The following is a 14266-nucleotide window of genomic DNA, read 5'->3' on the forward strand; positions in this document are numbered from 1 at the left end:
GCTTAAAATAAACGCAGTTGACAATGAGAGGATGTTTCTTTTTTTTGCGGAGTTTATATCACGTGCCAATGATGCCTTTCCCTATCGATCTCACATGCCAGGTCTTTAATGCTATTTCATGCCATTGTTTAATATGAGGGTTTCAATATTTTATGTTTTTTACACACGTTTATTTATTTTACTATGTGAATATGTCTTTGTTTTAAATGTTTTTGCGCCAAACTGCTGGCAGTTGTGAAAAAAGTCAATAGTTAATTAAAAATAATGCCATTGTTGATTAGATTATTTTTTCATTCATTTGGGTATTTTCTCTTGAACCATATGGTCTATCCACAAGAAAATCATGGACAATATGTACACAGATATAAAAAAAAGTAATACATTTATGTACAAGTTATTCAAGTATAAATGACCAAAGTTACCATATATACCATATATATTGCCATAGATGACCTGTTAATTACAAAAATTGCAAAGTATTCAGGTAACTTTGGTAAATTACCGGTAACTTTGCAACCCTAATCACGATACTTGGGTGCCGATACAATATGTATTGCGATTCTCACGATTCTATATGTATTGCGATTTGATGTTCCAAACATGTTGCTCACCATATGTCTGCTGCAGGGAGACAAGAGAGAGCATGAGAAAACAAGTTTTGATCAGTTAGGGAAACGTGTTGGCTTACTATTTAAAAGAAAATGAAGAACAAGCTATAGGATTAAAAATACCTGGGTTTTGGAGCAGGTACAGCTGACTAGCGCCAGCTAGCGCTACTACAGTAGCAAAAAATATATATTTGATGTATTTTTTCAATCAGTACTTGGGGTCAAATATCGATATAAAATCATCCAACTATAGTATTGCGATATATGTAACTGCATCGTCTCGTCCCCCCCCATCACTAATAGATTGCGTAGTGCTACTGCATTTGAGGCTAAAGTTATTTTTTCACACATTCCCTTGGAGAGTTCTGAAAATAGAATGACTTTTTCCTACAGAGTCAAGGATTGGTGCTATTGTTGATGATGTGAGTATTTATAGGTACTCTTTGTCTTTGCATGCATGGCTTTCCCCCTCACAGTTTTTTTTTACAATTTCAAGCACACAGGGAATTGGGTCATGTCCTCTGCCATGTAAAGCTATAAAACACAGCCAACTAATCTTAAAGCAAAATGATGATGTAGCCGGCTGAGCCTACTGGATCCTTATTACACAATGCAAATGCTTCTGTTTTTACTCTTGTAGTAAATGAGTGGTGGAAAAGAGTTGAATACATCTCACCCCAGGCTAGATCTAGCCTAAACAATGAATTATGATTTACAGTAACCTATATCACGTGCCAATGCTGCCTTTCCCTGTCCATCTCACATGCCAGGTCTTTAACGCTCTTTTTTCGGCCTTGGCTTTGTGTCAAAACCTGATCCTGACTGTACTTTAGGGAGAGGAGTCAGTGCCAGCCAGTCAGTGTACTGATGCACTTGGCCCTCTCTGATAGGGCCAGTGAGCAAGGGCACATCCACACGCAGCAACAGCATAAAGACAATTCTTAGTGGGCTTCTCCAGCACGGGGCTACAAAGCTGACCAGTCTCAGGGGCTGCCTGGATGCACTGGGGCAGAATAACCCCTTAGCTGGGCACTGCAGCCAGCTCAGTGACCCTCCCATACATTATTTTACGGAAACTTTGCATGACTCTCCACTTGAAGATCAGCCGCAATCACCATGGTTGAGTGTGAAGGATGAGAGACAGTTTAAACAGGGGAAATGCCAGATGGTGTGTAATTAGTGGAGGAGCCACCGACAGACATGGAAGAATTAGCTGGGTTAGATAAATGCCGGTGCTGTACATTAAATGTCTCCTCTGTATTGATTATATGCTAATATATTCAGGGGGAGATGTCATTAGTATGCTTAGTGCTCACCTACAATCAATAACAGAGGGACAGAGCCAAGTATCCCTGTCAACTGGACAACAACAAGGGAAAATAGCTAAATATCATGGTGGATGGCTATGAGCAGTCCACAACACTGTTTATAGCCATCCACCATGATGGTAGAAAGCTGCCAGTCATGTTGGCTCGCTAATTGGGACATAATTCTACTGGCTATCTCAATGTGAATAAATACAATTATCCTGAATGGCCTGGGACCTAGTGTACCACATGGGGATGTGTGAAGCTCACTCCTTAGCCTGAAATGTCCCCACTTGCGCCGCCGAATAACTAACTTTTTGGTGGCGTTGACTGGTAAGACTCCGGGAGGGCGGTCACGTATGCTAGCAAGGCAGAGGTCCCATGGGTTGGAACCTCGGTATGAACCAAATCTGGAGGAAGCGGTACTCGCTAAACTGGCAACGTGACATCTGTTACACATGGTGCTGTGATTTGGATCTGCAGTTGCACTCAGAACAACGCTGGGGTCGTTGTGGATTAAGTTGAGGGGGTGAATCTATCACATGGGGATGTGCGAAACTCACTCCTGAGCCTGAAGTGTCCCCACTTGCGTCACTGAATATCTAGCTTTTTGGCTGTGCTGTCTGGTAAGAAGCAAAGCAAAGGTACTGGGTTCAAGCCTTGGTATATGCCGAATCAGGAGGAAGCGGTACTCGCTAAGCAGGCAGCAGGGCATCCGTTACACCAGGCTAGACTATATGTGTCCATGCACAACTCCACATATACTACTGAGTTAGCCAGAGCCACTTCAAACTAGAAAGAGCTGCATCACATTTAGTTTAGTTAGATAGGGATCATCCTGCTTAATGTCCAATTAGTAGTCAATGGCTGCTAACCAACTGATTAAATCTAGAGGGCTGTGAGTTTTTGCATGAACAGTTTTTTTGCGTAAGTTCCCCAATGAATCTACTGAAAATATTTCCTTTTTACGGAGACAATGGGAAATTCACAAATGAGTCAGACGAAATCTATCTCACTTGAAGTGGGTCATTTTGGGATTATGATGTGCTTTGTATTGCCTGCACACTGAACGGCAATTAGACTTGATTCCTCATTGTTCTTCGCTGGGTTTTCATTTCTCTGCATATCTCCACATCTGGATATGCAAATGGAAGGTTTATGGTCTCCTCTTCAAACTTTTCTCTGCATATCTTCAGATATTCCCTGTGTCTTTCTGTCCTATTCCATGCCATGGAGGAGTGTGTTTTGTCTGTTGGGCAGATTAAAAGTATGCGTTTCAGAGTAAGGAGCCAAAGGAAGGACTGAATGAATTCCAGGATCTGTCCTGGGCTTCATCGTCCATGACTCTCAGTCTGGACTTCATTACAGCAGATCCTCATCAGGACCAGTCTGTGTCTGTGGTCAATTACACAGAGACATAGGAGGTTATGGGAACTCACAGAAGAGTTGTCCACCTCTGAACATCACCGTCTAACATTGGTTCAGACGTCATATGGATGCACATGTTTGTCCTCCAGACTGATAAGTACCCCCATGCCTTAACCAGAGAAAGATATGAAGAGAGAAATCTACACTTATCATCTAGCATACTCATCTCTGATTCATTCTCTCCCTCTCCTTTTCCCTCCCTGCCTCTGTACAGACCCATTAAAGGCTTGTTATTCGACTGATAACACTGTTTCTTTATTGAGTTGTACAACGAGACTGTCTACGTTTGATTGACTGGGAAATTGCATATGAAACATGGTTCTGTATTTAACTGTGATGTTATGTCATTCTGGATGTATCATCTGCAGAGGCTAGAAGCTCACAGATTGATCTATCATTTATGCACATTAGCAGAAGGAGACAAGAAAGTCATTTGAATTAAACTCCCTCTGCCTCTTCATCAGTTTAGAGACATTGTCTTATCTGCTCGCAAGACAAATAGCTTTGGGTCGAACCTTTTGATACAGCATGCTGTTTTATACTAGATAAATGTTGATTGCATGTGAATAGCTGTATCTGAAGCATTGAACACATTTTCCTATTATATTCAATAGGCTAATTGTATCCTTATCCTGTTAACCTTCTCTTGTGTTCTCTTTACCTTCCCCTCTCATCATCATCATGTCCTACAGGTACAAAGGCTTTATAAAGGACTGTCCAAGTGGTCAGCTGGATGCTGTGGGCTTTCAGAACATCTACAAGCAGTTCTTCCCTTTTGGTGACCCCACCAAGTTTGCTTCTTTTGTCTTCAACGTCTTTGATGAAAACAAGGTTCTTGATTGTTGATTCCTTCATTTGTTCCTCCACAAGTACATGTGCTTTTTCTGTGATTTTAATTACAATTTCAAAGTCACTGCAATGTTAGTAAACAAACGGTAACATATAGTAAAAAGGTTGAGGGTGCTGTCTCTGGTTGGTACTGGTAGTGTCGAGTCATGTTACTGGTAGTGTCTGATCATGGTACTGGTAGTGTCTGGTACTGGTAGTGTCTAGTCATGGTACTGGTAGTGTCTGGTCATGTTACTGGTAGTGTCTAGTCATGGTACTGGTAGTGTCTGGTCATGGTACTGGTAGTGTCTGGTCATGGTACTGGTAGTGCCTGGTCATGGTACTGGTAGTGTCTAGTCATGGTACTGGTAGTGTCGAGTCATGTTACTGGTAGTGTCTAGTCATGTTACTGGTAGTGTCTAGTCATGTTACTGGTCGTGTCTAGTCATGTTACGTGTAGTGTCTAGTCATGGTACTGGTAGTGTCTAGTCATGTTACTGGTAGTGTCTGGTCATGGTACTGGTAGTGTTTAGTCATGTTACTGGTAGTGTCTAGTCATGGTACTGGTCGTGTCTGGTCATGTTACTGGTAGTGTCTGGTCATGATACTGGTAGTATCTGGTACTAGTAGTGTCTGGTCATGGTACTGGTAGTGTCTGGTCATGGTACTGGTAGTGTCTAATCATGTTACTGGTAGTGTCTAGTCATGGTACTGATAGTGTCTAGTCATGGTACTGGTAGTGTCTGGTCATGGTACTGGTAGTGTCTAGTCATGTTACTGGTAGTGTCTGATAATGGTACTGGTAGTGTCTCGTCATGTTACTGGTAGTGTCTAGTCATGTTACTGGTAGTGTCTAGTCATGTTACTGGTAGTGTCTAGTCATGTTACTGGTAGTGTCTAGTCATGGTACTGGTAGTGTCTGGTCATGGTACTGGTATTGTCTGGTCATGGTACTGGTATTGTCTAGTCATGTTACTGGTAGTGTCTAGTCATGTTACTGGTAGTGTCTAGTCATGGTACTGGTAGTGTCTGGTCATGTTACTGGTAGTGTCTAGTCATGTTACTGGTAGTGTCTAGTCATGTTACTGGTAGTGTCTAGTCATGTTACTGGTCGTGTCTAGTCATGGTACTGGTAGTGCAGTGTAATGGTCTCTAATCAGAGGTGGAATCCGAGCACAGAAAGGAGTCCCTTCTGTGGGGCCAATCAGAGGTGAGACGGGTTGACAAAGCACAGGTTAGAGGTGCCTGAAAATGAAAGGGAAATGGACTATGTCTTGTTAAGAACAGCCCTTCCAGGCTGGCCGATGACCCCTGGCGGCCATAGCCTGTGGGTAATTGGCTTTGTGCCATGGAGATCACACACACACTGGTTCTGCTCTTTATTTATGGGCTTCATTTGTGCTAAGCACCCTGTAGTTAGAGAACACATTGGTCTTAATAGTGGGGTCAGACTCTCTGAATAGGAGCAGTGGGGAACTTCTTCTCAGGGTTACTATCCTATCCAAGGTGTCAATTCTCAGGCTTTACTAGGAGCAGCTCCTGTCACAGATATGCTGCTTTAGAGCATGAATAGCAAAATACTATGCACTATTAAAGAATAGATTAGTGCAAGTCTGGTACAGCTGAATTAGCTTTGATTTCAGAACTTCATCAAGAGAGCTGAATTTGCAGCCCTTCTGTCTTTGTTAGTGCTGCTTTATGATTCCATTTTATGCTTGACCACTATCTCTTATTGGCAGACATTTCCATGTACTACACAAATTGAACCCTTGCAGCAGTAAGCTGCAGGCCACCGATTTGCCCCCAATTTTTGAAAGGTAATTGGAAATTCTTCTGAGTGCTGTGGCAGGATGCTGTGAGGGAATCCAAGAAAGCTGGAGCGAAATAAAACTGCCTGGAGAATGCTTTACCCTGTAGGACAGAGGGATAAACCTGTGATGTCCATTTCAGATGTATAATCGATGTGAAAGCTGTGAAACTTATTTGGCTCTAATATACAATGGTTCTATGAGTGTGTAATAACTTTCAAAATATCGTACATTATGCATCCATCTCGCTAATGACCAGCGATAACATGCTTTAGCCTTGGCGGAGAGCCAGGTGCAGTGCAGAAATAGCAGCGGACACTAAGCACAAGTCTGTCCCATTTTTCAGCAATAGACCAAACAAAGTGTATTGGGGTGTTAGTGTGAAAGAAGATATTCATTTTCGCTCTCTCTCTCTGCCTCTCTCTCTATTATCCCCCCTCTCACTCTCTCTTTCTCTTGCTTCCTGTCTGTCCCCCCTCTCTCTTTCTCTCGCTCTCTCTCTCTGCCTGTCTGACTTCCCTACCCCTCGTTCTCTCTCTCTCTCTTGTTCTCTCTGTCATTGAATAGGACGGACGCATAGAGTTCTCTGAGTTCATCCAGGCCCTGTCGGTGACCTCTCGGGGGACACTGGATGAGAAGCTCAGATGTAAGGAGAGATGACCCCTTCACATTAGGCAGTGACCCCCAGATGCACTTTGACACTTCAGTGACAGGACCTGGCTCTTTGTGATCCTATTGTTATGCATGAACAAAACAAAGAGCTTAACAGGCTCACAGAAGACAACAAATAAGAGATAGTTAGACATGGTAGCGCATTAAGCTAAATTATGTTGCCTACTGTGTGAGCCCTGGGTTTGGATATTTGGGGAAAATGGTTCTGACTATGCAGGGGTTCATTCCATTTCAAAACCCTCATCCTACTCCCCTCCCCCACACACAGCCACTCATTTTCAATCTGATTGGCAAGCATACAATACATTAGTACAAAATAAAGGCTACATACACTCATCGATCCCCATCTGCACAATCTCAAAACAACTTTATTTACAGTCAGTACTGGGCATTCACCATTTTTTGCTGTCTTTACAGGGGCTTTCAAATTGTATGATCTTGATAACGATGGCTATATCACACGAGACGAGATGTTAAACATCGTAGATGCCATATATCTGATGGTGGTAAGTTATACAATACTAAAATGTCAAAGAGAAATGGTAGCATGCACATAGTGTTTAACATTTAACTAGGCAAGTTAATAAGAACAAATTCTTATTTACAATGACAGCCTAGGAACAGTGGGTTACCTGCCTTGTGCAGAACAACAGCTTTTTTAAAACCTTGTCAGCTCAGGGATTCGATCTAGCAACCTTTCGGTTACTTGCCCAACACTTTAACCACTAGGCTACCTGGCGCCCCCACAAAATACATTGACATGTATATTGACAGTATATTTGCCTCTGTATTCCAGGGGAACACTGTAGAGTTACCAGAAGAAGAGAATACACCTGAGAAGAGAGTGGACCGTATTTTTGCCATGATGGACAAGGTATATCGCTATATAAAACACTGTAGTAACCCAAAACCACCACCTTGGGTTATGATATCATTATGTAACTACGTGTTGATCTTTGGTATGTTGGTAGCTATTTTTACTTTGTTGTACAAGTAAGTGGCAGTACTATTCTAATGAACTGACGATCAAAATCAACAGAAAAGACTGAATGTGGATTTGTTCTTACTGTTGTCCCTGTGCTGTAGTGCAGTGAGGCGGGGAGTGTAGTTTAACTCTTAGCCATAGCCATCCCAGCGTCACTAACACTGCCTGCGGTGTATAAACACCGTAGATTTATCCTCACCACCACAGCCCAGTGCTAATACCCAGTCAGCTCACTCAGGCCCTCCTCGTCCTTGGCTTAGTGAGAGATGAGATAGAGCCAGCTTGGGTATTTGTCAGTTCAATACCCGGTGCCAGAATCAGCCAATAGGATTGACTTCAGAGCACAGCAGCAGCACTCAGTCATTTATATGGGCAGAGGGAAGAGAGCTGACCATCCAAGTGCACTGAACTAGATCAGCCAAGCCGTGTAGAACAGGGTCTGGTACTTTACTCGGGATTTGTTTGAGAAACACTTTTGCCCCCTGCTGGTAAGATAGAGTAAAAGTAGCCTGATCTGCGATACAGCTGCAGTTCCATTGCATTCTTTTCTCCTGTATTCCTATTCCAGAATGCTGATGGAAAGTTGACCCTGCAGGAGTTTCAGGAGGGTTCCAAGGCAGACCCCTCCATTGTGCAGGCACTGTCACTGTACGATGGGCTGGTATAAGGCAGAAAGTGTTTGGTGAGTAGAGCAGTGAAAACTTGTATATGTATGTATATATTAAAACCTGTATATGTATGTATGTGTAAAAACCTGCATATGTACAGTTGAAGTCGGAAGTTTACATACACCTTAGCCAAATACATTTAAACTCCGTTTATTCACAATTCCTGACATTTAATCCTAGTAAAAATTCCCTGTCTTAGGTCAGTTAGAATCACCACTTTATTTTAAGATTGGGAAATGTCTGAATAATAGTAGAGAGAAGGATTTATTTCAGCTTTTATTTCTTTCATCACATTCCCAGTGGGTCAGAAGTTTACATACACTCAGTTAGTATTTGGTAGCATTGCCTTTAAATTGTTTAACGTGGGTCAAATGTTTCGTGTAGCCTTCCACAAACTTCCCACAATAAGTTGGATGAATTTTGTCCCATTCCTCCTGACAGAGCTCGTGTAACTGAGTCAGGTTTGTAGGCCTCCTTGCTCGCACACGCTTTTTCAGTTCTGCCATCAAATTTTATATAGGATTGAGATCAAGGCTTTGTTATGGCCACTCCAATACCTTGACTTTGTTTTCCTTAAGCCATTTTGCCACAAATTTGGAAGTATGCTTGGGGCCATTGTCCATTTGGAAGACCCATTTGCGACCAAGCTTTAACTTCCTGAATGATATCTTGAGATGTTGCTTCAATATATGTTGCCATCTATTTTGTGAAGTGCACCAGTCCCTCCTGCATCAAAGCACCCCCACAACATGATGCTGCCACCCCCGTGCATCACGGTTTTGATGGTGTTCTTCGGCTGCAAGCCACCCCCTTTTTCCTCCAAACATAACTATGGTCATTATGGCCAAACAGTTCTATTTTTGTTTCATCAGACCAGAAGACATTTCTCCAAAGTATGATCTTTGTCCCCTTGGGCAGTTGCAAACCGTAGTCTGGCTTTTTTTATGGCGGTTTTTGAGCAGTGGCTTCTTCCTTGCTGAGCAGCCTTTCAGGTTATGTCGATATAGGACTCGTTTTACTGTGGATATAGATACTTTTGTACTTGTTTCCTCCAGCATCTTCACAAGGTCCGTTGCTGTTGTTCTGGGATTGATGTGCACTGTTCTTACCAAAGTACGTTCATCTCTAGGAGACAGAACGCGTCTCCTTCCTGAGCGGTATGACGTCTGCGTGGTCTCATGGTGTTTATACATGCGTACTATTGTTTGTACAGATGAACGTGGTACCTTCAGGCATTTAGAAATTGCTCCCAAGGATGAGGTCTTGGCTGATTTCTTTTGATTTTCCCATGATGTCAAGCAAAGGCACTGAGTTTGAAGGTAGGCCTTGAAACACATCCACAGGTACACCTCCAATTGACTCAAATGATGTCAATTAGCCTATCAGAAGCTTCTAAAGCCATGACATAATCTTCTGGAATTTTCCAAGCTGTTTAAAGGCACAGTCAAATTAGTGTATGTTAACTTCTGACCCACTGCAATTGTGATACAGTGAATTAGAAGTGAAATAATCTGTCTGTAAACAATTGTTGGAAAAATGACTTGTGTCATGCACAGGGTAGATGTCCTAACCAACTTGCCAGAAGTATAGTTTGTTAACAAGAAATTTGTGGAGTGGTTGAAAAATTTGTTTTATGACTCCAACCTAAGTGTATGTAAACTTCCGACTTCAACTGTATGTGTGTGTAAAAACCTGTATATGTATGTATGTGTAAAAACCTGTGTATGTATGTATATGTATGTATGTGTAAAAAGCTGTATATGTATATGTAAAAACCTGTATATGTATGTATATGTAAAAACCTGTATATGTATGTATGTATGTGTAAAAACCTGTATATGTATGTATGTATGTGTAAAAACCTGTATATGTATGTATGTGTAAAAACCAGTATATGCATGTATGTGTCTTTCGGAGGGGTTGGGTTAAAAGCTGAAGTAACAGTTTGGTTGGACCTTGTGTGTAATTGACCAATAAAGTGATCTTCATCTCTTTATCTTAATCATGCAGCATCCCAGTGATGGAAATGTCACATGGTTCTACATATCATACAATCACATTTTTTTGTTGTTGCTATAATTAGAGAAACTATGAATTTTATTGTCAATTGATCTGTTGAGGATGACATTATAGTACAGTGGTCAGAGACTCGCATGGTCTATAAACAATGCAGAGCAGCCATTGTCAGACCACCATTTGTTCTTGTGCATTATCCAACGTTTGGGCCTCCTGAGTGGCGCAGCGGTCTAAGGCACTGCATCTCAGTGCTAGAGGCGTCACTACAGACCCTGGTTTGATTCCAGGCTGTATCACTACTAGCTGTGATTGGGAGTCCCATAGGGCGGCGCACAATTCGCCCAGCGTCATCCGGGTTAGGGTTTGGTCCGGGATAGACCGTCATTGTAAATAAGATATATATATATTTTTTTCTTTTAAATAAACGAACCTCTGCTGATTGCTGCTGATCAAACATCCATGCAGGGCTCAGAGAGGAGAGAGGGCAGTTAGCTGGTCTCCTCCCTCTGTCTAATGTATTCAACTGACCATTATTGCCAATTGTAGCTGATGTTCTGCTCAACATGTGACAGAGTTTTTGAGCTCAATATAGACAGATACATGTGGCCGCTTGGGTTTAAAGTAGCCTTGCATTTACTTCTTATAGAGTTCAGGGTCCCTTATTGTCAATAGGATCTTGCACTGTTTGTTTCCATGTCTGATTTCATTGCCACATTGAACTCAATGGTGATTATTATTACAGATTCCCAAGTGAATCTAACACAGTGCCATCACACCTGCTATGAGAAGAAGCATCTACAAACATCAACATCCCTCCATGCACCATCCAGAAGGAGACGTGGGAGGGTGAGGAGGCGGGCACGGACTTGTGTAATACTGTCCTCAATTGCACATATTCATCTCCACTAAGCATTGAAAACAACTCTGAGACCTCTGATATTACAACATGTAAAATAAAACAAGGGCAAGGGGGTAAGAGACACTGAACGTAACATGCGAGGAAGGAATTTGTTGATGGTATATGTCTGTGGACTTCATTCAAGAACTCAAACAAGGGATGGACAGCACTGAAGACCAGCTTTAGAGAGAGTGTAAAGGTTGTTATTCCCTGTGGTCTACACTGGAGGATACCCCTTGAGGTGTGTGTGAACTGTGAACGGCGCTCAACAGAGCCATAGTGGTGTTACTGACATGTGGAGAGCTGTCACATGGCTACCTGAAAGACTACAGCGGGAGACATCAACAGGCACTGATTTGAGAGTGTGGAGAGAGATCAACTTGTTTATAAACCCATGTGAATATGATATAGTATACACTGAGTGTACAAAACATTAGGAACACTTTCTTAATATTGAGTTGCACCCCCTTTTGCCCCCAGAACAGCCTCAGTTCTGTTGAGTGTGAGAAATCCAGCAGTGTTGCAGTTCTTGACACACTCAAACCGGTGTGTCTGGCACCTACTACCATACCCTGTTCAAAGGCACTTAAAATTGATGTCTCAATTGTCTCAAGGCTTTAAAATCCTTCTTTAACCTGTCTCCCCCCCTTCATCTACACTGATTGAAGTGGATTTAACAAGTGACATCAATAAGGGGTCATAGCTTTCACCTGAATTCACCTGGTCAGTCTATGTCATGGAAAGAGCGGCTGTTCCTAATGTTTTGTACACTCAGTGTTGATAGGTGTGTAACATTTAATATTTGTTGCCTTGCTACATTTGTTGGAGTGCTGTTTATTCACATGAAATGAAGCTTAAGAGTTTTTTAAAAATGGAATACCTTTTTTTTTATCCTCCTTCAAATACAAACTGCTTCCTTCTGAGGAGATTTCTTTTATATTTTTATTTGAGGGGAAAGTGGGCAGGGAGGGGCTTTTGTAAGGATTCATTTATTATGTTTGTGGTATGTACCTCCTATTGTGTTAGATGTGTGTTCCCTTTCCCATCAGCGCTACCATCAAGGCATTGTAATGTTTAAAGCCACTTCTTGAATGGCAAGACCAAGCAACACAGTGTAATTCTTCACAGTTGACATATCCCAATTGAGGCTCATTATTTCCTTTGAGCGCATCTTACTCCACCCTGTGTATACACAAGGCTTCGGCTATTGAGAACAAACAGGCATACATTCTCGTTGTAAAGCTGTTTGCGGGCTGTGTGTTTGAGTCTGTCGTCTTTGTGTCTGTCCTGTGTGTTCAACAGAAATCACAGATCCCAGCATGTGATGATGCTTTTTCCCCTCCAGTCTTGGTTATTTCAGTCTGAACATTAGGTATTTGTCAGCTTCATTGATTTAGCCTTACTCAAGTGAGAAAGGTCATTTCCCCCTGTGCTGTCATTTACATTGAAGAACACAGAGCACAGAATAAAAAGCATTTTAAATGTGGCTGCCTTTACATTTGTGTGATTGAATTTGTTTCCTAAATCGTGGCTCGGTTCCCTCAAATACCCTTTATTCAAAATGGGATACAGGAACAGAACTCAGGCAGAAAATAGTTGAAGTAATTGTTCAATGGAGATTCTGGCTTTTGTACAATTTAAACATAAAATACCCTGTTATCCTTAATCAGGGATTTATCCATCAAAGCCTGGTGGTCTCACTTGGTGAAACAAAGACTAACTTGTTCATTAAACAGTGCTTTTTGACAGTTCATAGATATGAGTAAAGAGTGCTTTCCACTTTAAGTATTCCTACAGCAGACTGCCTCACTTCAAATAGTCCATAAAGAGTAGTGATGTTCTTGATGTGCCATCACTGTGTGGGTGAAAGTCATAGTGATTGGGTTTATAGTGGCTGGGTACAGGCTAGGCAGGTCCTCAGCAAGTTCAACACTGTCTGTTCATTCTTATCCATCTGGTTGAGTGCAGGAGATCTAAGAGCCATTAGAATTGGAGTTACTACGTGGTGCAAAAGGAGGACGAAAGTGTGCCATACTCATACAGTGCATTCGGAAAGTATTCAGACCTCTTCATGTTTTCCAAATGTTGTTACAGTACAGCCTTATTTTAAAATGTTTTCAATCATTTTTTTCCCTCATCAACCTACACACAACACCCCATAATGACAAAGCGAAAACAGGTTTTCAGAAACTTTTGCAAATGTATTAAAACACAACAACAGATAGATACCTTATTAACATAAGTATTTCAGGCCTTTTGCTATGAGACTCGAAATTGAGCTGAGGTGCATCCTGTTTCCGTTGATCATCCTTAAGATGTTTCTACAACTTGATTGGAGTCCACCTGTGGTAAATTCAATTGATTGGACATGATTTGGAAAGGCACACACCTGCCTATATAAGGTCCCACAGATGACAGTGCATATCAGCAAAAACCAAGCCATGAGTTGGAAGGAATTGTCTGTAGAGCTCCAAGACAGGATTGTGTCAAGGCACATGTAACGGGTGTGAAATGGCTAGCTAGTTAGCGGTGGTGCAAGCTAATAGCGTTTCAATCGGTTACGTCACTCGCGTTGAGACCTTGAAGTAGTGGTTCCCCTTGCTCTGCAAGGGCCTTTGTGGAGCGATGGGTAACGATGCTTCGTGGGCGACCATTGTTGATGTGTGCAGAGCGTCCCTGATTCGCGCCCGGGTCGGGGCGAGGGGACGCCGTAAAGTTAAACTGTTACATTGATGCTGTTGACCCGGATCACTGGTTGCTGCGGAAAAGGAGGAGTTCGAAAGGGGGGTGAGTGTAACGGATGTGAAATGGCTAGCTAGTTAGCGGTGGTGCGCGCTAATAGCGTTTCAATCGGTTACGTCACTCGCTTTGAAACCTTGAAGTAGTGGTTCCCCTTGTCTGCAAGGGCCGCGGCTTTTGTGGAGCGATGGGTAACGATGCTTCGTGGGTGTCAGTTGTTGATGTGTGCAGAGGGTCCCTGGTTCGCGCCCGGATCGGGGCGAGGGTACGGACTAAAGTTAAACTGTTACACACAGATCTGGGGAACGG

General features: G+C 42.3%; 1 protein-coding gene across 3 annotated transcripts in view; it reads left to right on the forward strand.

Moving 5' to 3' along the window:
• Positions 1–12714, forward strand: part of ncs1b (neuronal calcium sensor 1b) — a 43103-nt gene extending 30389 nt beyond the window's left edge. For 2 of the 3 annotated variants that reach the window (XM_055919607.1, XM_055919605.1), the window contains 6 exons: positions 4036–4174; positions 6547–6625; positions 7069–7157; positions 7448–7525; positions 8205–8318; positions 11063–12714. In XM_055919607.1, the coding sequence (XP_055775582.1) occupies positions 4036–4174; positions 6547–6625; positions 7069–7157; positions 7448–7525; positions 8205–8303 (484 nt within the window). In that variant the 3' untranslated portion in view covers positions 8304–8318; positions 11063–12714. The other variant, XM_055919606.1, reaches the window with a different exon arrangement.
• Positions 12715–14266: the final 1552 nt, after the last annotated feature.

Source organism: Salvelinus fontinalis, chromosome 4 (assembly GCF_029448725.1).
Source record: "Salvelinus fontinalis isolate EN_2023a chromosome 4, ASM2944872v1, whole genome shotgun sequence".
NCBI lineage: Eukaryota > Metazoa > Chordata > Actinopteri > Salmoniformes > Salmonidae > Salvelinus > Salvelinus fontinalis.